The sequence below is a fragment of the Pectinophora gossypiella genome, chromosome 18 (assembly GCF_024362695.1).
Source record: "Pectinophora gossypiella chromosome 18, ilPecGoss1.1, whole genome shotgun sequence".
In the NCBI taxonomy this organism is placed as follows: domain Eukaryota; kingdom Metazoa; phylum Arthropoda; class Insecta; order Lepidoptera; family Gelechiidae; genus Pectinophora; species Pectinophora gossypiella.
This window is the reverse complement of record NC_065421.1, coordinates 745,942-767,816: the sequence shown is the minus strand read 5'-3', so window position 1 is coordinate 767,816 and position 21,875 is coordinate 745,942. Positions and strand designations below refer to the sequence as shown.

The following is a 21,875-nucleotide window of genomic DNA, read 5'->3' as shown; positions in this document are numbered from 1 at the left end:
ATGTAACCCAATTTTGAAAAATAAATATTTTTGATTTTTTTGGAAAGGCGTCAACAATGGTGGTGTCCTTTATAAAAGGGCCTCACTCAGCGATTTCCGGTGGGGACATATCACAAAAATAACTTAGTGGTCCCTAGTTTGCTTAGGACATTACAGGCTGATCACATAATTCTCCGAAAGAAACATGATCCGCGTTTCGGAAGGCACGTTAAGCCGTTGGTCCCGGTTACTACTTACTGATGTAAGTAAGTAGTCGTTACATGTGTCATTTCAGGGGCCTTTGGCGGCTCAATAGTAACCCTGACACCAGGGTTGATGAGGTTGGTTATGTCACCATCGGGAATCGAACCCAGGACCTCCGGAATGACAATCCTTAAATAAAAGAATAAAAAAAACAATGATGATAAATGCTAAATTAATTAACTAGCCTACATCTGTGCCTAAACACAGTATACTCTAAGTATTATTATAACGATAGTAGGTAGGTATCATTGCAGATAGCCATTCGCCAGTCAGCTGATGTATAAGTATCGATCCGGCTACGCGGACGTTTTTAGGAGGACCCCTACAACACCAAGTGGCCTCTCAAACAGGGAGGATTCAATTCCGCCAGGTAACCTTAGCAAAACAAGAAGGCGTCGCAACGCGAGGGGACATTGGATACGTTCGACCGCATAAATAACTGGCCACTTTAGAATATTCACAGGCACTATAAAACCTTAAGCATTTAAAAGAATGTGACCTAAGAGGGTTTAATTAAATAGCTCTTTGATCCTAATCAAATGTTTTCCGCGACATGTTTGGTTATGATCTCGACGAAAATACGATGTGTCACTTTTTCGAAATAGATTCCACGTTTCAGGTTAACGATTTTGATTAAGAATTTAACCTAAAATACGTATTTCCATAGCTTTATTTAATCGAACAAGGATGTGCGAAGAAAACACGGAAAAAACATTGCGTGACTGCACACCAGTAGGTACCTAACGAGATGTAAATAAATAGTGTTACCTATAAATACTAACCTATTCGCTTGTTGAGGTGCGGCGTATTTCGTCCATCCTCTTCCTCTACGTCCACGTCGAAGGAGAAGGGGAAGCTCTTCGTGGAGCCGACGAAGCCGGCTGCCATGGCTGGATTGTTACGACCCGCGCGGCCGAGTTCGGCTGTAGACGTGTTTCGACTGACGCTGCGAGGTGTTGAAGCCCGACGCGCCACACGCCAAGGATATAGGATAACGTATCGCGTGAAACAAAACTATTCCAACAAATTTATAATGCCAATCAACATTACTGAGCTATAGGCAATCTGATATGATAAGTTACGATTGAGTTGAGATACTTTTACCGCTTCTTATATAGGTAGGTAGAATATTACTAATATATTCCACCTATTCTGTCTCTCGGTACATTTTTTCAATAAGTTTTCATGAATAAAAAACACAATATTCTATTTCTTATAAGTTTATAACAAATGAATAAATACAATACGTTTAACTTGAATTCCTGTGTCTTAATCATACACAATTCCTCATAAAGATATGTTTGCTATATAATTTTAACAGGCACTTCGTACTGTAGCATTTTGGGCACTACCGCCGGTGACAAAGTAGGTATTTTTTATTTTAATACATAATCTTATGTCCAATATCCCTATCGGGGTAGGCACAAGTCGTCACAAAACCAAATCGACAAAAAATAATGAGTAAATTCTGTCGTATAAAATAATTACGACGTCATTTTATGTACCATCTTATATAAAGGTAAATAGTATACCTATAAAAATGCTTTACCGTTGCTTTATTGCAATTATATCTATGTTTTTATTCGTTGAAATCAAATTCATACTTGTCAAAGTGATTTCCTTCGTTGAAATCAAATTCATACTTGTCAAAGTGATTTTCTTCGTTAAAATCAAATTCATACTGGTCAAAGTGATTTTCTTCGTTGAAATCAAATACATTCTCATCAAACTGATTTTCTTCGTTGAAATCAAATACATTCTCGTCAAACTAATTTTCTTCGTTGAAATCAAATTCAAACGTATCCTTTTTCACATGAAATGATTTATGTAATATTCCTTTAGCTACATTAGCTTCAAATTTTTCATACATATCCAGTCCCATTCGTTTCAATGTTTCCAGATTTTCACCATTTTGTACCCACGACGACTTCCAGATGTCTGATGACTTTGTAGCCTTCTCGGTGAACACTGCGAGGATTACGGATAATTCGTAGTTAGTGCTGCAAGAGATGTCCTTGAAGTATTGTGTGCTGATCACACGAGCCCAGCGATACGTCGCCACATGCGAAGCGCTCGTCATGTACGTATCAATGAAATTCTTCATTCTGCACCACGATTCGGCTGTTTCCGCACAGTACGTCACTTCAACTACCGAGTTAATATTCCCAAGTTGGCCATGGAGATTCTGAACCATTCCCACCAACCCGAAGCCATAGTCAGCTGTGTGAGCCAGAAGACCAAGCTTGAATATGTTCAAATTCCAGATGAACGTTTCTGATGAGAGGTTCTCTCTTTGAAGAGCATCGAAGTAAAACGAACCGTTGACAATCTTAGCAAACATAACAGGAATATTCCCATCGCGTTTACTGAAAACCCTATAGCAGTTTTTGAAGCACTTTTTGTGAGGAACACTGTAGTTAATATAGTTTTCCGTGAAATATATTGTGGTTAGAAACTTGTTGCCTCCAAACGTGTTGACTAGATGCTTATACTTTTTAGTTGTAGTCCTCATAAGAATTAAAGCGACTATTCCAAAGAAGTATTTCAAAATAATGCGAGCTTTTTGATTCGTGTCCCATTCGTCAAGAAGTTTGTTACAAGAAATTATGAAGGCAGCATTTTCCAAAGGGCCGTATTGTGGGCGTATTTCTTCCGGTGCTAGAGGTTTAGATACTTTTTTGTACCTTATCATGTCAAGTGGCAATTTCGGAATATATTCTTTTCCAGTTCCCTCGGTAGCTCCTTGTTTTGTCTCTTGTTGGTGGTTATGGTTAACATTATCTGTATGTTTATCACGAGGCGTATTTTTTAAATATTCAGCATTGCAGTCGTTATTTTCCCTTACAGTGAACTTAGCGTCATCTACTATCTTTTCACTTTGATCATGTGGTTTATCAACATGTATCTCGTCATTCTTTTCTACTTCAACTGTATCAATCCTCTTATTTATCTGACCTTCAGTTTTTATTAACTCTGGTTCTGTATAATTATCGCAGTCCTTCACTTGTATATCGTCGACAGCATCTTTTAACTTATCTTCTGGCGTCAAAAAAAAAAGTGTTCCGTTGTCTTTATATTGTGATGGTTGAAATATAAACTGTTCTGTACTATCACAAAGTGGCATAATGGATATCACTGCGAATGTCACATCTGTGACGCTGAGTCCTTTATGAGGTTTTCCCTTCAGGTAGAAGTTCAGAAAACGATCGATAATACTTTTCTGGACGCCAATGTCTTTGACCGCAGCTGGGAAGTGGTCTCTGTTGGCTATTTCAACGCATTTATCATCACTCCACAAACCTTCAACGGGGGGAATACCCGCGGCTGCCATTTTGTTACCTGGAATTAATTTGAAGCTTGTTGACTGTTACCACTCACTAATATTGAAATAATTTTCAATAAACGAAACAATAAACAACTTCAAAGTACACTGGATTAATTACATTACTTCATAGTACCTAATACTAAGTATGAGTCACGAAAAAGGATCAAACTGAATCCTTCCAATGAACAAGTCCGTAACTAGCATTATTACTTTCTGTGCAATTATCTATTAACTCACCAATTTTAAACTGTTGTTATCGTTTTAGTCACATCCGATGGTACCAAATAATTAAAAACCCACTTTAACTGATAATTTACGTTTAACAGTGAGTCACCATGATGTCTATAAAAACAACCGCGTCCGTTCGCTAGCGCGCGTTACGCGCAACTGTTTGAATCTTAACAACAATACACCATAAGTATACCATTGAATACTACATTCATTACAACGAGCAGTATAAATGGCCTATTACACTACTCTCGGCCTCTGTGGTCCAGTGGTTGAGCGTTGGGCTTACGACTCTGAGTTTCCGGGTTCGAAACCCGGCGAAGACTAGGTATAGATGTAAAATTTTTTGACGTGACTGATTGTAGATTTGTCGCAGATAGCATTAACTACTTGGCCTGACAAATGGGGAGCGCTGAAGGCTATCACCCGGTACAACGTTTAAGACAACAGGCCTGAGGGTGCCTAGATGGGCGCGAACCTCGGCTCAGGGCGTCGTCTGAGAGGAAAAATATTGTAAGAATTAATCGACCCTATGGGTGGATAGCAATAAGCACTGATTGAGGGAAAAAACAACGCCGGCAGGTTCGGTATCGGGGTCCTGAAGTGTTTGGTGTCGCGAGCTGATTGGCTGCCTCTATGTCTAAAGTAATCGGGTCGTCGGTATCGTATATTACGTCCTTCGGACGCCGATAGTTTTCAGTACCGTCTCTAAGCATTTAAGCTCTAGGAATGTATTCGGAAGCCACAACTACAAATAGTTCAGCAAGCGGGCCCACGTTTTCGCCATACATGTTATCTACACACGGTGCGTCACGCCATGAGAACAACGCCTTAGATGAACTTTGTATTTATCGCTTCTTCCATTGGGAGATAATTTTAAACAAAGAACATGTTCAGCTGCTTATCATCCGACTTCCCATAAAAACCGACAGAGGGATTGTCTTTTCCCGCGAGTAGACATATTTTTTTCTATTTGACGTAACTAATTGTAGATTTGAAATGGAATTCTATAGTCTCTGCTTACCCCGGTGGGAAATAGGCGTAAGTTTGTGTATGTATGTATGGTAGATTTGCCGCTATGAAATTCTACAAATTATCTATTTATTATCTATAAATTATGAAATTCTACTAAATAAAGACAGTTTAAGATATGTCTGGCTGACAAAAAATGTTTTCTTTTTCTATTTAACTTATTTATTAATGTTAAAAAGAAAAATTTTATAATAAGTGCGACATTTTGTCACGTTTTTCTATGACGTCATAGGTTGCTTTTTCCAGTTTTTTCATACAAATTCCAAAGGTAGTAATTTCGTGTTTTGACGTTTAGCAAAAAGTAACTGATTTGACTTGTGGGAAATCAGCCTATTAGCAGCAAAAAGCAGACTTTAGCGATAGTCTGTTGTTACAAGATTAGCAGTAATTAAAAATTAATTACTTACTATTAGAACAGTGAGTGGCAGTATGATATTGATAGAAATATGAACGCCTGCCGCTAATGTTAGAGCAACGCAACGTGTTGGTGTTTTATGATAGAGAGCTCTCAAAGGCTCTTCTCGTTCGTCTCCGGTGCTAAAGAATATGTCAGTCCGTGTTTTTTTCAATTAAAAATAAATAGTATTACGTCTCGCCTTTCTTATTTCTACAGATATCTGCAGCACAGGAACAAAGAGAATTTGTAAATGCATACATACATGTAGGAAATATTTGACCTACTTTGCACCAGGCCTAAAATAAAAAACACATTCTCACAAATGAAACAAATGCGTAATACATAAAGAAGATGAGTCTAATACAATAATTTATTAACCACCTTCGCACTTACAGAACATGATTTATACAATTATCAACTAACGCTTTACTAGACGCTTCACTTCTTGGCTTCAGACTGTTCATCGATGGGGTCCAGCTTGGGTTCTTCGAAGTTGAATGTGGGGAATGCGGTCATGTCCACTCCGGCGCCACCACCATACTGCTTCTCAAGCTTGTCCAACTCAGTCTTCATTTCCTTCTCGATTTCGGGTGTCGCGTCTACCATCTTGCCGCCACTAGAACGATGAGGACAAATTAATTTATGTGAATATCTGAATTCATTAACGAACATTTGAACCATAGGACAAAAATATAAACATTATCATTGTTCAATGGTTCAATTTTAGTGATTGGACTGATTATGATTCATGATAGTTTCATTGTAGGGCTCCTTAATTTCTACTTAGACTTTAGTCATGAAGTTGTGTATTAACAAAAAAACATTTTAGATTATGAATTGTATAACAATATTATAATTTCCCCTCATATACATATTACAACAATTATACAATTAAACTTCTGGGCTACTAGCAACATTGTCAAGGTCAAAATATATCGAATAATCGGCACTTACGCGCTCTTGCTCTTGTACTCTCTAATCTTGTCCAGGAACAGCTGCTGGATGGGGTCGGAGGCCTGCGCCGCCGCCAGGTTCCTGGTCACCATCACATGGGTGCGGACAGCCCGCAGACCAACGATAAGTGAAGATGTGAGCATCTAAACCAAAAGAACATAACCTCAAAAATCCATTACATAACTTCCCACATAACACAACAGTTTATAAAAAACACCCACTGTTGTCAATCAAATACGCAGTAATCTGGATAAAAATCAAGTTGCAGCCCGAAAATCTAATTAATTTTAAGTAGAATTTACCTTTTTATTTTTATCGACTGTCTTAGACTTTTTGACAGCTGATTGCGATAATTGCCAATACAAAAAAAAATGTTGCCATTTTATTGTGTAAAAAATGTAAAAAGCATTTTTTATTTTACTTGATAAAGAAATAGAAATGTACAACATAAATAGTAAAATTTTAAAACTAATAATGAAAGGACTGGTTAAAAATAAAAGGACTGGTTAAAAAAAAATACGTTATTAGATTGTTTTGATTTGTTTTTTGCGCACTGGCTGAAAAACAAAAGAAAAGGGCAATTTCCTTTCCCGCCATTTTTTGAAGTAGAATTTCCGATCTTCTCTAAAAGTTCATTTATCTTTTTCCCGCGTGGCTGGTAGGTCTAAATTTCCTAAAACAAGCTAGTTCCTCTCATCAAAACTACAAACTCTAAAAATGGATATAGCTGAAATAAATAAAGTAGCTGGTCGTAAAAGAATGAGCACAGATGTTGAAAAATTACGTGAGAAAGTTTCAAGAGAGAACAAGAAAATAATAAAACTCAAGGTAAGTTATTTTTGTGAATAGTTTTACCTATTTAACTTACATTGAAATACTTAATTTACCATAATTTGTATTGAAATAGGTTGCCCAAGATACCGCTTACTGGGACTTGAAGGAAAAGCTGCGTCAAGTTGAAACTAACCATGAGAAACTTCAGCAAAATATGCTGGAAGTCCAGATGCAATACGAAACTGTCTCAGGACAGTATCAGGACGAACTAAGACATCGCGCCGAGACCTTAAATAAGTAAGATTATAATATAAAATATTTACAAATTGCAATACGTTATCGTTGTTTAAATTCGCCTACTGTGAAGTTATTTACAGGGAACTTATACTAAAACGTTTTTAACAACAACAAAAGAAAATTAATTTACATTATTTTTTGATATGTTATCTAAACCATGTTATACATCAATGATTTTTAATATAAACTTGGAAGATATTTTAATACTAATACTAACCTAACTATACTTACTTAGTATTATAATATATGATCTGTGCTGTGCTATATAGAAATAGATAGATTTCAGTTATCCACCGCGCACCGAGTTACAAAATAAGAATGCTGGGCCGCATTTAGTGTTATGCTATCCTACAAATTTAATAAAATTATACAAAGTTTAAAAAGTAAAATAATGTTGATGATTTAAATGATTTTATTATTAAACTGACTCCGAGTAGGTATGTCTATTAATTGGTATTTATTGAACTAATATACATTCAGCAAAATATTAGCGTAGAAAAGACGTGTTAATGCTTCTTCTTCTTATCGTGTTGCTTGTGAGGTGGAATACCAGCCTCATCAACCCTGATAGGGTTATGATTGAGACGCCAAAGGCCAAAGACATGGCTCATGTAATTAGTACTAACTTACATCAGTAAATAGTAACCGGGACCAACGGCTTAACGTGCCTTCCGAAGCACGGATCGTCTTACTTTCGGACAATCAGGTGATCAGCCTGTAATGTCCTAACCAAACTAGGGATCACAAAGTGATTTTTGTGGTATGTCCCCACCGGGATTCGAACCCGAGGCCTCCGGATCGTAAGCGCAACGCTCAGATGAAATAGGATATAGATTTGGTATATTTGGTATGACTTTATTGAATATAATAATTATTAGGGAGCGGGAAAATAAAATGCGTCGTTCGTCGTTACTCCATTTTGTATCTTATTTTATTTGGCGTTGGTTACCAGCGCCATCTGTTGGTTCTTTTGGTTACTACTTTACAATTTTCCTATCATAAAAGCCGTTGAGATAATGCTGAATGCATAGTTTTGGTAGAAATGAGGGACTTTGCAGGCTACGTTCCTGAAAAATAATATAGATGGCGCTGTCGTGATAAATTGTATGGAGTAACAATACCAATTTGTAATAATCATCAGGCTCGCGAGTACCCGTGAGATCTGCACAGTACTGGAGGACTACAGTGAACGCCTGCGCGAGACCTTGTCCCGCTGCAAGGCAGACCAGGCGGCGTTGTACGAGGCCTACCAGCACTCTGGACAAGTGCTGCGAGAGTTCAAGACGCAGCAACTACAGCAAGATGAGAAAAACAAACAGATTATTGACAGTCTGCAGGATAAACGTAGGTTTTATGCGACTTAGTGTGGTTTGTCTGATAAAAAATACATAGATAAATAAAATACTTTGTTGAGCACAATGCACACAAGAATAAATGAAAAGAGCTGCATATTCTTACCAATATCCGTAGCATGTTGTAGTTTATCGCAAGCTACGCTATAAATTAACGGATTATAGGCCCCTGCAGACACCTAATTTTATTTTAAGTTATACCCGTCATTTTCTTCTCCGCCGAAAAGGAAAGACGGATGATTGTCAACAAGTTAATTTTAAAAGGGATTTTGATCAGGCTTTAATGAATAACCCGTGCGAATAAAATAGCCATCTCCCTGGTATGCAATCCGTTTGACGTGCTGTCTACTTAATTCTGTCGGATCATTGGCCGATGTAAAATTTTTAGAAGGTTGTTTTAGATTTCTGCTGAAAATTGACGTGTAAGTATTCTATAAATTTTATGCCTGTTTTTTTTTCAATGAGAAAATGACAGGTATAACATAAAATTAGATGGCGTCTGCAGATTCTATTGGTTCACTTATCGCGTTGCGCGCGATATGCGCGCTGCATTCTACGGTATAGATTAAGTGGTTTGATTTTTTTACCTTATACAGGTATATAAAATATTGTTTTTCGGAGATGATAATGTTCGCTTTGCATATTATGCATATTTATATAATTATTCCATTACAGACGTATCTCTGATGGTATTCACTGGTTAATTGGACAGATAGCGGAACGCTGAGGGCTGACAAATTGGTTTTTCATCGAATCTCACGATGTTTTTTTTTTATAATTTCCCAGTGAAACTAACAACAGAGCACCACAACCAGCTGCTCCAATACTTTACTGAGGAGAAGCAGCGCGCGGTAGCTGAAATAAGGGAGGTGAAGGACAGACTGGCTGCTGCAGTGGAGAAGGCTAACGAGCTGGGGGCTGCTAATAATGAGCTAAGTGCTCAGTTGGAGTATGGCCGACGGGAACTTGAGAAGGTGAATATTGCCTTTCACTCTTTTTTCACCTGGGGATTTATTTTGTGCATTTGCTTCTTCTGATTTTACCTTTTCCCCCTCCGGTTGATTGAGGGGAGGCCTGCGCTCAGCAGTGGGACGTGTATAGGCTGTTTATATGATGTCCGTATACACAACAGGACCCTTCGTCTGATTCGATCGACAACCAGAGTTTCACTTTCGTAATATTTAGTACCTTCCGAGTAGTGTAAGAAAAATAATAGTACCTTTACAGTTAAACAAAAAACTTGAATTAATTTCCAGCAGGACCCTCCGTGGTTTGAAGGTCTTCAGACCATTGGTGTATATCCATGTATAGCGGTGCATTAGTACCTTCAGATTATCTTCGTTTTCTTTTAAAACAAATATTAGTTTATAAGAAATAAATCTACAAAATTTTTATACTGCCAGCAGGACCCTTTTTTGTTTTGGTGCTTTCAGTCCAGACATTCATATTTCCTAGCAGCAGTATATTAGTACTTTTCAAAAAAATATCGCTTGATTAAAAAAAAATGTATTAAAAAGTAATAAGACTGATTCTTTATCAGAGAAAATATTCTAACACTTTTATTTATGTGATGCAACCAATGATCTACTATGATCTTTATTAACCCACGCTGAACAACGTTTGATTGACAATTTCTATTGGTAATTGTAATTTTGATTGGTAATTGTAATTTTGATTGATAATTCCTAATGTAAATTTTTGTAAATATAATTTATTTTTTGTTATAATTTTCATTGTGTTTTCCTTTTTGACGATATTAAACTACGTACCTACCTAATATAACATGAAAACTGATTTTTATTTCATTGGTTGCATCACATAAATAAAAGTGTTAGAATATTTTCTCTGATAAAGAATCAGTCTTATTACTTTTTAATACATTTTTTTTTAATTAAGCGATATTTTTTTGAAAAGTACTAATATACTGCTGCTAGGAAATATGAATGTCTGGACTGAAAGCACCAAAACAAAAAAGGGTCCTGCTGGCAGTATAAAAATTTTGTAGATTTATTTCTTATAAACTAATATTTGTTTTAAAAGAAAACGAAGATAATCTGAAGGTACTAATGCACCGCTATACAGGGATATACACCAATGGTCTGAAGACCTTCAAACCACGGAGGGTCCTGCTGGAAATTAATTCAAGTTTTTTGTTTAACTGTAAAGGTACTATTATTTTTCTTACACTACTCGGAAGGTACTAAATATTACGAAAGTGAAACTCTGGTTGTCGATCGAATCAGACGAAGGGTCCTGTTGTGTATACGGACATGTTTATATGTGCTTCTTCTGATATGAAATCCTCAATTATGTATAAGTCATAAAACAATTAAGTATTTAGTCAATTATAAATAAGTTATTTCCGCTATAAAATCAGCTTATAGGAAAAACTAATATGGTCCTTAAATTGTACAGAAAGAAGAAGCCATCATACGTCTCCAAAGAGATATAAAAGAGTTAATACACGAGTTTAACTCTCAAGCTTCGGAGATGAAGAATAGTATGATGAAGCAGGAGAAGGAGTAAGTCCATTTTTTTTTAAAAGTAAACAGACTCAGAGTGACCGGAAGACAAATTCTACGATGTATGAATCGTCTGAGATGTAATCGTGTCAGCCCTGCGCTAACCCAGTTGGTAGAACGCTTGACTCTCACTTTGAGATCCGAGGTTCGAATCCATCACAGGCCTACTCATACCATGATTTTCGAATTCATGTTTGGGTCATAAATCATAGATGGTTATCACGTGCTCAGTCGTGAAGCAAAAACATCGTTAGGTAACCCAGATTCCCAAGAAATGCATTTCGAAGGTATGTGCCTAACTTGGGCTGGTTTTCCCTTCGCGGGTTGGAAGGTCAAACAGACAGTCGCTTCTGTAAAAAACCGGACCTGTCAAATCTTCAGGTTAGGTAAGAGGACCAAAAACGTGAAAAACGGAATAACGATAATGATTATTTAATTATAAATACTAACGTATATTTTAATTTAAAAAATCCATTCTTCAGACTCAAAGAAACTGTATCAGCTAATGAATCTCTCAAGCAAGCCCTAACTAACCAGGAGGCGTTTACTAAGAGTGTATGTGATCAGAGTAACCAGCTGCAGGAAAAGCTTGCTGCCTTGGAAGAGGAACAAGTCTCCGCTGGGAAACTGATTCAGGAACTCCAGATGCAATTACAAGTAAGAATTATATTGTCGCCATTATTGGTTTAAGAGCCACGCTCTTGCCGGTGTAGTGTTCTCCTCCAGCCTTGACCCATTTTTTTAAACTCTTATATAATAAGACACAAGGTTTGGCTTATCTTCAAACTTTTATATTTTTTCTTTTAGTTGTATTGTATGTCACTTTCGCTTTATTTAAGAGCTGCGCTCTTGTCGGTGGAGTAATCGCCATTCCTCTCTTCTTCCCGCCAAATCCTTCACCTCCTGATACGACACGACCTACACCTTCTCTTTTATTTGTTTCATAAATGTTCTCCTAGGTCTACCCCTTCCTGTCTTCCCTTCAATTTTTCCTTCTATGATATTTGTCATAAATGAATCGTGTCGTATCAGGTGGCCAATCATATTTCCTCTAAGGTTCCGGTATTGTATGTAACAAACTAAAATAGTTAGTTTAGGTTATTACATACATTACATAGGCCGGTCATAGGATGGGTGACCACAAAAAAAAAAAAATCATCTCGAGCTCCTCCGTGCTTCGGAAGGCACGTTAAGCCGTTGGTCCCGGCTGCATTAGCAGTCGTTAATAACCATCAATCCGCACTGGGCCCGCGTGATGGTTTAAGGCCCGATCTCCCTATCCATCCATAGGGAAGGCCCGTGCCCCAGCAGTGGGGACGTTAATGGGCTGATGATGATGATGATGAGGTTATTACATGACTTCACGAATTCTCATAGGAGTTAGTCAGCGACCAAATTATATTATTATTTGTCCGATGAAATCCGATCCTAATACACCACTTTCAGATTGTCTATCATCGCGAAAATCTTCATAGTCAGAATAAAATGACGAAGAATTGTAACTAAATGTATACTCATTGGAATGTGATTTTCTGCAGGATGCTAAAGGAGCTAATGAATCTTTGAAAACTGATGTGATTTCTCTGACCGAGAAGAATGGTGACTTGGAGAAAGAGATTTGTAACAAAAATGAGGTACTTTATATTTTTATGAATTGTGCAAATTTTGCAAGTCTCTACAGAAAAAAGCCGTCACAAATTAAAATAATATAAATGTCTTCTTCTAGCTCTTGGCCAACTCAGACTTAGAACTGCAGAAGTTAACACAGCAGCTATCGGCACTAGACCTGGAGAAAACTGAGGTTTTAGCTGCCTTGGACAAAGCAGGTGAAGAAGCTAAAGCTATGGTAAATAAGGTGCAAGAGCTCACTGAGACAGGACTCGCGATGGAAACCAAGATTCAGCAGATTGAAGATGCTATGACAGCTTCCAAGTAAGTTTCATAGTGGGCGTATTTCACAAACTATCTTTTAATTGTGTGATGTGTAGCTATCACGTAAAATCACCTTGGTCATTCGTAACTTGGTTGAAGAGACCAAATAAGGATTGTTTTTCGCACTATTATCAATTCACGTTGTTATAATAATCGAGCCATTTTACGGCAATTGACTACTTATCTAAAATTTCTAAATGAATCGAAAGAGATTTCTTATTTCCTGTTTCCCTTTATAGAGAAGAAGCCAATCTCAAACTCAAAGAATTGACTTCGGCAATAGAATCTAAGAACAAAGAACTGGACTCGAAGACGATTACGATCACACACCTCATGAACGAGGTCAAGACCGTGTCTGATGTACGGGCGAAGCTGGAGACTGCTATAGAGAAGATACGACAAGAGTTGTCTGAAGAGAAAGATGCGGCTGGGGAAAGAGAGAAGAGACTGGTTATGAGAGTGGAGCAACTCGATGTTACTGTTAAAGTAAGTACAATAGGCTTGTATCATTTGTATATCCAGGGTCAGAGAATACTCTGGCTTTGACTTTGGCACTATTCTTCTATCTTCTTTTTGTGATATGTCCCCACCGGGAATCGAACCGAAGACCTCCGGATCGTAAGCCCAACGCTCAACCACTGGACCATGGAGGTCGTTATCATTATTAATAAATATTGATGCGGTAATAACTTAGTAAGTTTTTCATTACCAACTAGACTAGATGACCCGGTAAACTTTGTGTACCCTTTTCCATACTTTCTAGCCGTTTATACCCTTCCTTGGACAACGACAAACATTTCAAAATCAAAAACAACCAGATCGACCCAGACGTTCTCGAATTTTAGCGATACAGACGTGCAGCTTATTGATTTTTATTGTAATTTACTTAAAGAAGTATGTCTCATGCGTCTATTTCACCGTTTGTTTTTGTTTTTTCAGAATAAAGACATGGAGCTGTCTAAAAACATGAGTGTTATTTTGGAACTGCGAAGTGACAAGGTAATGATTATCATTGCCAAAACGTTCAAAATGTATTTTACGGTTGTTGTAATATCAACGTTACAAAACAGGTGACTAACTAAATTGTTGTTTGTACAGGAGCGTCTAAATGAGAAGATAACAAGTATGCAGAACAAAATCGACAATATTCAAAAGGAACTGACTCGTCCAGCCACCACGCAACCTCGCATTGAGCCTGAGCAGGATGATAACGCTGTCATGCTTACTCCTTCTACTAAGGTAGGGAAAACACAATACAAAATACTTGCTAGTTTTTAACCCGAAATATAAATCTAAATTGACCATCGATACTCGATACTAATAATTTAAATTTTTGGTGGAGTAATTACGCTTTTGGCGGCGAGGGTGTGCTGCCGCCAAAGGATGTTTTCGGGGTACGGAACTGAGCGTAGTACCCCGCTAGCCCCAAGTTGGTAGTGTGACTAGGGATCGACGATCCGACAGTGTTGTGTTGGAAGTTGTATATATGCGTCTTGCTGTGTAAACTTCGATATCGCGTTTCACGACTGCTTGAAGACTGCATTATTGAATGTGGCGCCATCTGTTGCATGTGAACGGAACTAGGTGGTCAACTAGTAGGGTCCGCCACACGCTCATCTTTTTAACGCGACTTAATGTAGGTTTGTCTCAGATGCCATTAACTACTTGGCCGGACAAATAGGGAGCGCTGAGGGCTCTCACCCGGTACGAAAATTTAATATAACAGGCTTAGTTGAGCGTAAACCTCGGCTTAGCGCGTGGTCTGCGGTCTGCGAGGATTATATTTTAAAAAAATAATCGAGCATCATGGGCCGATAGCGATAAGCGCTGAATGAGGGAAAACGTCGACCATGCCTGCAGAGTATCTTGGTCCTGGGCCCTGTTTAATAAAACTTACAATTGTAAATTACAATGACAATTTGATGTACATTGCGGAGTGTGTGATCACGAATATTTTGCAGTTTCATATTAGCTACGTAATGAACACCAAATTTTCGTTGTAATTTACAATTGTAAGTTTTATTAAACAGGCCCCTGATTATGCTTATCGATACCAATGCGCAATGTGTGTTAGAAAATCCTGTCAGACGACTCCCTGATCCGAGGTTCGCGCCTAACTGGGCACCCTCAGGCCTGGTTGTCTTAAACGTTGTACCGGGTGAGAACCTTCAGCGCTCCCCATTTGTCCGGCCAAGTAGTGAACGCCTTATGCGGCAAATCTACAATAAGTCACGTCAAAAAAAAGTTAGAAAATAAGGAACTTTTGTATATTACACTTGTTTCAATCTCTTCGTTTCCTTTCGCCACCTACCTACCTACTTAATTTTGTTGTGTAAACTAATTAGTTTGGTTCTTCGTCCTCAGAGGAACAAAGCACCAGTGAACCTTGGAGCTGAACTAGGGCCGCCACCTTCACGCAATGATCCGAAGAACGACAGCCTGTTATTCAACTTCTTGAGTGACAACAGCATGGATGGCGATAAAACTGTCGATGTAAGATTACTAATATTGCTCTTACGACAATACCTCCTATACCCAAAGCCCCCAAAGGTTGCCTGGAAGCATTGTTACTTAGCGATAAGGCCGCATATTGTACTGTCTATTCCTCTTTTGTTTCTGTAGCTTTATGGTTCCTGTATGTGCAATAAGTAAGATGATTCCGTCGTAGAAATATCTGTTAAACGTAGGTTGTCAGTCACAAATCTCGATCATTAAACACAAACCTGTGTATACTACGAGGGTGGCATATTCTAATCAGAATAAACCCTCAATAAAATTAGATAAAAAAAACGATGATTCCGTGCTTAGAAAGGCACGTTAAGCCCGGGTTACTAGCTCTAACCTCCGCCAACCAGTGGGGCAGCGTGGTGGAGTATGCTCCATACCCTCTCCGGTTGATGAGAGGAGGCCTGTGCCCAATAGTGGCAATGTACATGACATAGCATTACGCCTGTATCCCCGAAGGAGTAGGCAGAGGTGTATATAGTATACACACCTCGCCAGCTACGTTGTCGTGGATATATAGGCTGTGTTTAAATATACACGTACATAAACTTAAGTACAGTCATGAGCAATATCATGTACTTTAGAACCTTGTCGCACTATCGTATTTGACATTTAATGAGATTCACGGTTTAATTTGACAAAAAAGTTAATTTGACATGGTATCAAAGTGTATATATATTAGTACTCGTGACCATACAGCTTCTACGTATCTACTATGATCAATTGATCTGGGGGGTTAAAATGGTCACATCGAAGCAATTCATCTAAGAAAGCAATAATGTTATTTGACATTTGTTTGCATTGCGCACTTACTTTTATATGCGCAAATGTCAAATTGCAATATTGCTTTCTTAGATGAATTGCGTCAATGTGGCCATTTTAACTCCCCTGATTTCGTCTTTTACACTTTGTAAGCCAATATAATTTTGATGAAATATTGATACAGGCGTCTCTGGTGAACCGTCGCTTCGAAGCGATGTCCAGAGGCGAGTGTCTGTCACCGCTACCGCTGTCTAACATGAAGCGCCGCCGCAGCGCCGTGCCCGCTACGCAGGGTGGCCTGCGATACAAGCACAGTGACAAAGACGAAGTGAGTAAATCTCTTAAATAATAGGTAATGATGATGGCTACGGTGACTGCTTCAACTCCGACGTTCATGTGCTCGCTTGTGGCTTATATAGCCAATCTTATTGGAAAAAATCCTCAATTTTTTATTAATAGGTAATATATTATGTCATATGAGAATGTTACTTGTTATAGATTTGCTGCGTTGACAAACTTTTATTTTTCCGGTTAATTAAGGTGTGATTAGCAATGGGATATATGACTGTATAGGGTGTCTTTTTATCCAAGTGTTCATTTTTTTAAAGACTGTAATTTATGTATTTTTTGCAGGAATTGATGTCGCTGTCGCAAGTGAAGGCAGCCGCACAGGCACAGAACAAACCGCGTACATTCTTCAAAAACAAGCGCCATGACAAGATGAAACATTAAATTGATTACTCTGTATTTTTTTAATTTTCCTCATGAGTTTTTCATTTGTTTGTTTATTCATAATAAGTAAAAGTACATTTTCGTTCTTAAAAATAAAATATTTGTTATTTTGTTAATCTTTTTTTATTTACTAGTTATCAAATCACTGTAAAATAATTAATTATTTTCGTAGGGTCTAAATGCGGCCCTGGCAGGGTAAAAAACGTAACTATAATCAAATCGACAAACAGAGACAATGCTATATAAACATGTTATTGCCTATCGCATTCTTCCTGGATGATTGGCGTTTCTGGCTAGAAAAAAAAAACGCATATTGACAGCTGTTATGTTTTGCAATGGCGTTTGTCTCGTGTAGAGTCTGACTGTTATTTTTTCAGTTTTTCTCTGAATATACATTAGTTAGCAACTATCGACACTATTTATTTCCTTTTACGTGAAATGAGCTATCGAAAGCTGGTTTAGTTGGATCGCAGTCGTGGTTTAATAAGCATGGAAAGGGGTAAGATGTCGTCGGCTGGGAGAGGTGCCAAGAGTAAAGCGCCTCAACATCCCCAGGATATCTTCGCGCTGGGCAGCAAGTCCACAGTGGTGGTGTCCAGCTCAGAAAAACGAAATATACATAAACCATCCACTAGCGGTGAGTGAAAGAGGCGTTAGTTTGGTTATGATTTATTGTTTTTTTCCATAGTGCTTACTCTTAGTATTGCTGACTAAAGACAAATAACATGATAATTGTGCTGTATCTAAATGTAGCTTATCATTATAGGTTACCAAGATTTCATCAATTTGTTACAGAAGTTACTAATCGGATAGACAGTTTACTAAACAAATAATGGCCCTGATATTTTCTTATCCTCTGAAAAGGAAAGGGACGGATGATTGGAAAGTGTTAATTTAAAAAAAAATGAATAACCTGGGCAAGTAAATAGGCATCTCGCTGATATGCAACCCATTTGACATATTCTGTTAATTTAATTCTGTTGGGTTATTGGCCAATGTAAAATTTTGGAAGGGTTTTTTTGAATTTCTGCCTAAAAATTGATGTGTGTTCTATAAATTTCATACCTGTTGATTAGCCATCCCTTTCCTTTTTGGTGGATAAGAGTGATATGTATAACTTAAAATAAAATTAGATGGTGTGTACGCAGATCATTAATTTGTTTCATTTTCGTAATTACTATTTAATAGGTAGCACAATACTTGTGCATCATATTCATCATCATCAATTTAAGAGCCACGCTCTTGTCGGTGTAGCATTTTCCATTCCAGTCTATCAAAGGCCAATTCCTTGACTTCCCTAACATCATATTAACTACTTTATTTTTTTTGTTTACAAAAATATGTACCTATATATTTGTTTTGGAAAAAAAATATCCAATTTGATTGTATTAGGTGTGGAACGGAAGCGAGAGTCGTCAAGTTTTGGCATTCAGCCTCCAACAAAGAGGTCTCGCATCGGTTCACCAGCTGAAGCAGTAGGAGGCACCTCCCTTGAAGTAGAACCTGTGGACCTGGTACCCAATGTACTGCAAGCCCTTGATACCCACAATTCTGACAAACTGGTATGTTTTGAATTTAATAAATCTGTAAATAATGTTAGTGATGATGAATTGAATTATCAATAATCTAATCTAATCTAGCCTACAAGATCCCACTGCTGGGAACAGGCTTCCCCTTCTCACATCAATAATATGAAAATAAAATATTGAAAAATTATAAAATATGTACCTACTAAATATTTAAAAAGTAAATACATACACGCACACATAAACTCACTTCTATTTCCCACTGGGGTATGTAGAGACTGTAGAATTCCATTTGCAAAAAAATAATGAAAATGAAGAGAAAAAAAATTGAATGATAAATGATTGATGAAATTAATGTGTAATGTGTTTAGTGTAAAATTTAAAAAGTTTTGGCCTATATACCTATATGCCACCGCTGGGACAGGCCTCTCTTAAAAAAACATATGACATTACAATGATGTATGTGTATGTATGTAATGTTTTTACCTGATATTTAAGAACATAACATTCCATAAAATCTAACAAAGTTATTACTTTTTTCTTATAGCTTGGGCTCTTAACTGGCTCAATCCGTCTACTCAAATCGCAACGATCAAAACCAGACCCTATACTATGTATGAGTATGCTCTACTTGACCAAGATACGTCCAAACATGTTTGCACACGAAACAGTGACGCAGACTCTCTGTACGTTACTCAAAAGGGAACAGGGAGCCGCTTTCAAGAGTAAAGGCAATCCGCTGGTGTTTGTCCTGGCTTGTAATATGCTGTACGCTGGACACAAAGACAGTATGAGTTGGCCAGATACTTTTATTAAGGTAACCATTTACATACGTTAGTATATTTTTTACTTCAGCTTTTTGGTCAGATTATCAGGATGATCCATTCCAATGCTTTGCCTAAAGGTGGGTACTGACCGGTGTTACGAGGCGTATTGTATCATTCGCAGTGAGCATGAGCATGTGCTTAAAATCAGTGTTGATGCTCGCTACGAGCGCCTTATTTCCCAGTACTGACAGCACGAACGCTCGCTGTGTAACACAACATTACGCCTCGTAACACCAGTCAGTACCCACCTTAATAGATATGCGCCTATAAGGCCGTATACAGAAAGGAAGTTAGAAACTTATAAGCGCTTACCGGCGACAAGTTGTCGGCGCCGTTCAGTGCTTATCAGCGCTCTCAAGAGAAGCCATGTTATATAAAGTGGGAGGCTATGACACTGGTTGTAGCTCCTGATACGTCACCTATCCACTCAACGAAACTGCTTATAGTCTAGAGGACTGATTGTAGTTTAAACCAAGAAAAAAATAAAAAATAAAACCCATATTGAAAAAAGAATATTTTAAGTTTACGCGGTTATTATCATAATTAAAGCACATAATAACGGGTTCTTACCGCGTTTAAATGGGGATATGAGACTCCCGATATTTCGACACTGTATAAAAACTGTATGTTTCTGTGTTGAATATCGGGAGTCTCATGTCCCCATTTAAACGCGGTAAGAACCTGTTATTATGTGCTTTAATTAAGAATACCAATTGTTTGAAAAATACCTTGGGTATTTCTATTTTCATTCTCTAAAGTTCAACCAGGTTCCTCCTAACGTTTTTAAGCTCTTTTTTTATTTGTCAGGTGTACATAGAAGACGCACTGAACGAGCGCTGGTGGGTGGAGTGCTCGTGGTGCAAGTGTCTGGTGGACAACATAGTGACAGCCTTCAACACCAAGGTGCCGCCGTCGCATCTCATACCTTCCGATAACACTCTTGGTATGTATCTTCTGCAGTTAACATTTATAACTTACAGACTGGACACTTCATACAAAAATACCGCGTAACTGCGAGTGAGACAGTCCACGCGCGCTCTCTCTTACTCCTTAGCAGCTTACGGCCATTTGGACTATGCAGGGACTAAACTAAGGCTGCTTTTCCATTGACGCGGAGCTGGGCGGAGAGGAGCGGAGATCTGAAGGAATCGACCAATCACCGTGAGGGAGAGAGTGACAGACCGTCTTCGTTTTTCGCTCTCTCGAACGCTGCGATTGGTCAAATCCGCACATCTCCGCTCTTCTCCGCCCATCTCCGCGTCAGTGAAAACCCGGCTTAAAACCCAGAGGGAGCGAACTAAATTTTGGTCGGCGCAGAAATCGAATTATTTATTCAACGTAATTATCATGGATGGATGGGCTGAGTTCGGATAGGACTCAGACCTACGGGGTATAATGTCCCTTGCCCAGGGATACAGGTGAAGACCTCAACGGTTGCAGAGGCGGAGATCGGAGCCATCGGTACGACACTGCAGGACGGAAGGGGCAAGTTGCAGGGACGGTAGCCTGGAACTTGACAGAAGGTAGCAGTAACTGTCAGTACTATTCAGAGGCGGACAGGAGTTCTAGCACGGCTTTGAAATAGACTACTCTGGGCGCCATTCCACTCGCGTCAGGCAGAGTACTGCGGGGCGGAAGGCAAGAGGGAAACCACTGCCCCATAACTGCCAGCTCTCGTATCTCCAGTTGCCTCAATGAGAGCCGAAATGTCATTCAAAAATAATTTCGCCTCAGGGCCCCACGGTCCCATCGTTTCCACTGCGAATGGCAAAAAGATATACGACCCACTTACACTTACACTTTTTTTTTAATTTTTTTTATTTAATATAATTTTGTTACCAGGAACTATGTCGCCTTCAGGGTCGGGCTCCCCTCTCATGGGAAGCACAGAGGAGGAAACCGACAACACAGAACTAGAGTACACCGTGTACCCCAGGTAAACCTATTTTGGAAATAGATAACTTACTTGTATATGAAGAATAACGGACGATGAGTGGTGGTGGTGAGCGGTGTGTGGTGTGTGTGTGATTATTTTTATTATTATGAGTCAAAACATCAACAAATTCCAGACATATCTCATTCGAAGTGTCTTAGTGAGTTGATATTTTTGTTCTATGACGACTTTCTCGAAACACGCGGGGTTGTGCCGGAATTTGTGATTTTAACCCTTTCATGGACAAAGACCATGGGTCATTGGTGGTTCATAATAGGTAGTATGAGAGTATGACAACTTGGAATCGGGACGTCATTAGATGTTCTGTCCTTGAAAGTGTTAACTAGGATTCTGGGTAGCGCTTGGTACAACATTGTTTCTACCAATTTCGATTTTCGACAAACCTTTTTTTAATTTTATTTCTAAACGCTATGGAATTTGAAGTTAGAACTAAATGGTTATATTTTTAAAAATACTAATGTAATACAATAAAATACCTGTTGGAAGGGGGGACGGGTCTCATTCAGTTCCGAT

The 21,875-nt window shown here is 38.4% G+C and overlaps 6 protein-coding genes across 9 annotated transcripts in view; 3 read left to right on the top strand and 3 right to left on the bottom strand.

The window, feature by feature from the left end:
* LOC126375249 (AMP deaminase 2-like) overlaps window positions 1–1,196 on the bottom strand; it is a 56,120-nt gene extending 54,924 nt beyond the window's left edge. For all 3 annotated transcript variants that reach the window (XM_050022162.1, XM_050022166.1, XM_050022167.1), the window contains exon 1: window positions 1,026–1,196. In XM_050022162.1, the coding sequence (XP_049878119.1) occupies window positions 1,026–1,131 (106 nt within the window). In that variant the 5' untranslated portion in view covers window positions 1,132–1,196. The remainder of the gene's footprint in view (window positions 1–1,025) is intronic.
* Window positions 1,197–1,447: 251 nt separating this feature from the next.
* On the bottom strand, window positions 1,448–3,944 carry LOC126375272 (uncharacterized). The gene is made up of 2 exons (XM_050022205.1): window positions 3,806–3,944; window positions 1,448–3,582 (listed from the first exon to the last, which is right to left on the bottom strand). The coding sequence occupies exon 2, from the start codon at window positions 3,572–3,574 to the stop codon at window positions 2,012–2,014; it is 1,563 nt and encodes a 520-aa protein (XP_049878162.1). The 5' UTR covers window positions 3,575–3,582; window positions 3,806–3,944; the 3' UTR covers window positions 1,448–2,011.
* Window positions 3,945–5,561: 1,617 nt separating this feature from the next.
* The window catches only part of LOC126375344 (ATP synthase-coupling factor 6, mitochondrial), a 153,017-nt gene continuing 136,703 nt past the window's right edge, over window positions 5,562–21,875 (bottom strand). Inside the window, exons 2-4 of one of the 2 annotated variants that reach the window (XM_050022289.1) lie at window positions 6,482–6,502; window positions 6,180–6,322; window positions 5,562–5,841 (exon numbers count right to left, since the gene is read on the bottom strand). In XM_050022289.1, the coding sequence (XP_049878246.1) occupies window positions 5,664–5,841; window positions 6,180–6,322 (321 nt within the window). In that variant the 5' untranslated portion in view covers window positions 6,482–6,502 and the 3' untranslated portion in view covers window positions 5,562–5,663. Of the gene's footprint in view, window positions 5,842–6,179; window positions 6,323–6,400; window positions 6,517–21,875 lie in introns of those variants that run through there. The other variant, XM_050022287.1, reaches the window with a different exon arrangement.
* On the top strand, window positions 6,897–11,054 carry LOC126375044 (CAP-Gly domain-containing linker protein 1-like). Its single transcript, XM_050021885.1, has 5 exons — window positions 6,897–7,007; window positions 7,087–7,250; window positions 8,392–8,594; window positions 9,389–9,576; window positions 10,980–11,054. Exons 1-5 carry the CDS (start codon window positions 6,897–6,899, stop codon window positions 11,052–11,054), a joined length of 741 nt encoding a protein of 246 aa, XP_049877842.1.
* Window positions 11,022–17,092, top strand: LOC126375282 (tax1-binding protein 1 homolog B-like). Its single transcript, XM_050022215.1, has 10 exons — window positions 11,022–11,124; window positions 11,607–11,781; window positions 12,663–12,758; window positions 12,851–13,056; window positions 13,296–13,542; window positions 13,996–14,055; window positions 14,155–14,295; window positions 15,421–15,549; window positions 16,508–16,651; window positions 16,957–17,092. The coding sequence occupies exons 1-10, from the start codon at window positions 11,093–11,095 to the stop codon at window positions 17,053–17,055; spliced, it is 1,329 nt and encodes a 442-aa protein (XP_049878172.1). The 5' UTR covers window positions 11,022–11,092; the 3' UTR covers window positions 17,056–17,092.
* The window catches only part of LOC126375227 (integrator complex subunit 1), a 54,226-nt gene continuing 49,749 nt past the window's right edge, over window positions 17,399–21,875 (top strand). Inside the window, exons 1-5 of the mRNA XM_050022122.1 lie at window positions 17,399–17,692; window positions 18,448–18,617; window positions 19,129–19,398; window positions 20,216–20,351; window positions 21,251–21,344. Of these exons, the coding sequence (XP_049878079.1) occupies window positions 17,545–17,692; window positions 18,448–18,617; window positions 19,129–19,398; window positions 20,216–20,351; window positions 21,251–21,344 (818 nt within the window). The 5' untranslated portion in view covers window positions 17,399–17,544. The remainder of the gene's footprint in view (window positions 17,693–18,447; window positions 18,618–19,128; window positions 19,399–20,215; window positions 20,352–21,250; window positions 21,345–21,875) is intronic.

Bases quoted from the DNA above. Each gene is read 5' to 3' on its own strand.
- LOC126375272 (XM_050022205.1), bottom strand. From the start codon at position 3,574: ATGGCAGCCGCGGGTATTCCCCCCGTTGAAGGTTTGTGGAGTGATGAT.
- LOC126375282 (XM_050022215.1), top strand. From the start codon at position 11,093: ATGAAGAATAGTATGATGAAGCAGGAGAAGGA. The intron at 12,759-12,850 runs GTACTTTATATT...GTCTTCTTCTAG, and splicing joins AGATTTGTAACAAAAATGAG to CTCTTGGCCAACTCAGACTT. The intron at 13,543-13,995 runs GTAAGTACAATA...TTGTTTTTTCAG, and splicing joins AACTCGATGTTACTGTTAAA to AATAAAGACATGGAGCTGTC.
- LOC126375044 (XM_050021885.1), top strand. From the start codon at position 6,897: ATGGATATAGCTGAAATAAATAAAGTAGCTGGTCGTAAAAGAATGAGC. The intron at 7,251-8,391 runs GTAAGATTATAA...AATAATCATCAG, and splicing joins CGCGCCGAGACCTTAAATAA to GCTCGCGAGTACCCGTGAGA. The intron at 9,577-10,979 runs GTGAATATTGCC...CTATAAAATCAG, and splicing joins GCCGACGGGAACTTGAGAAG to CTTATAGGAAAAACTAATAT.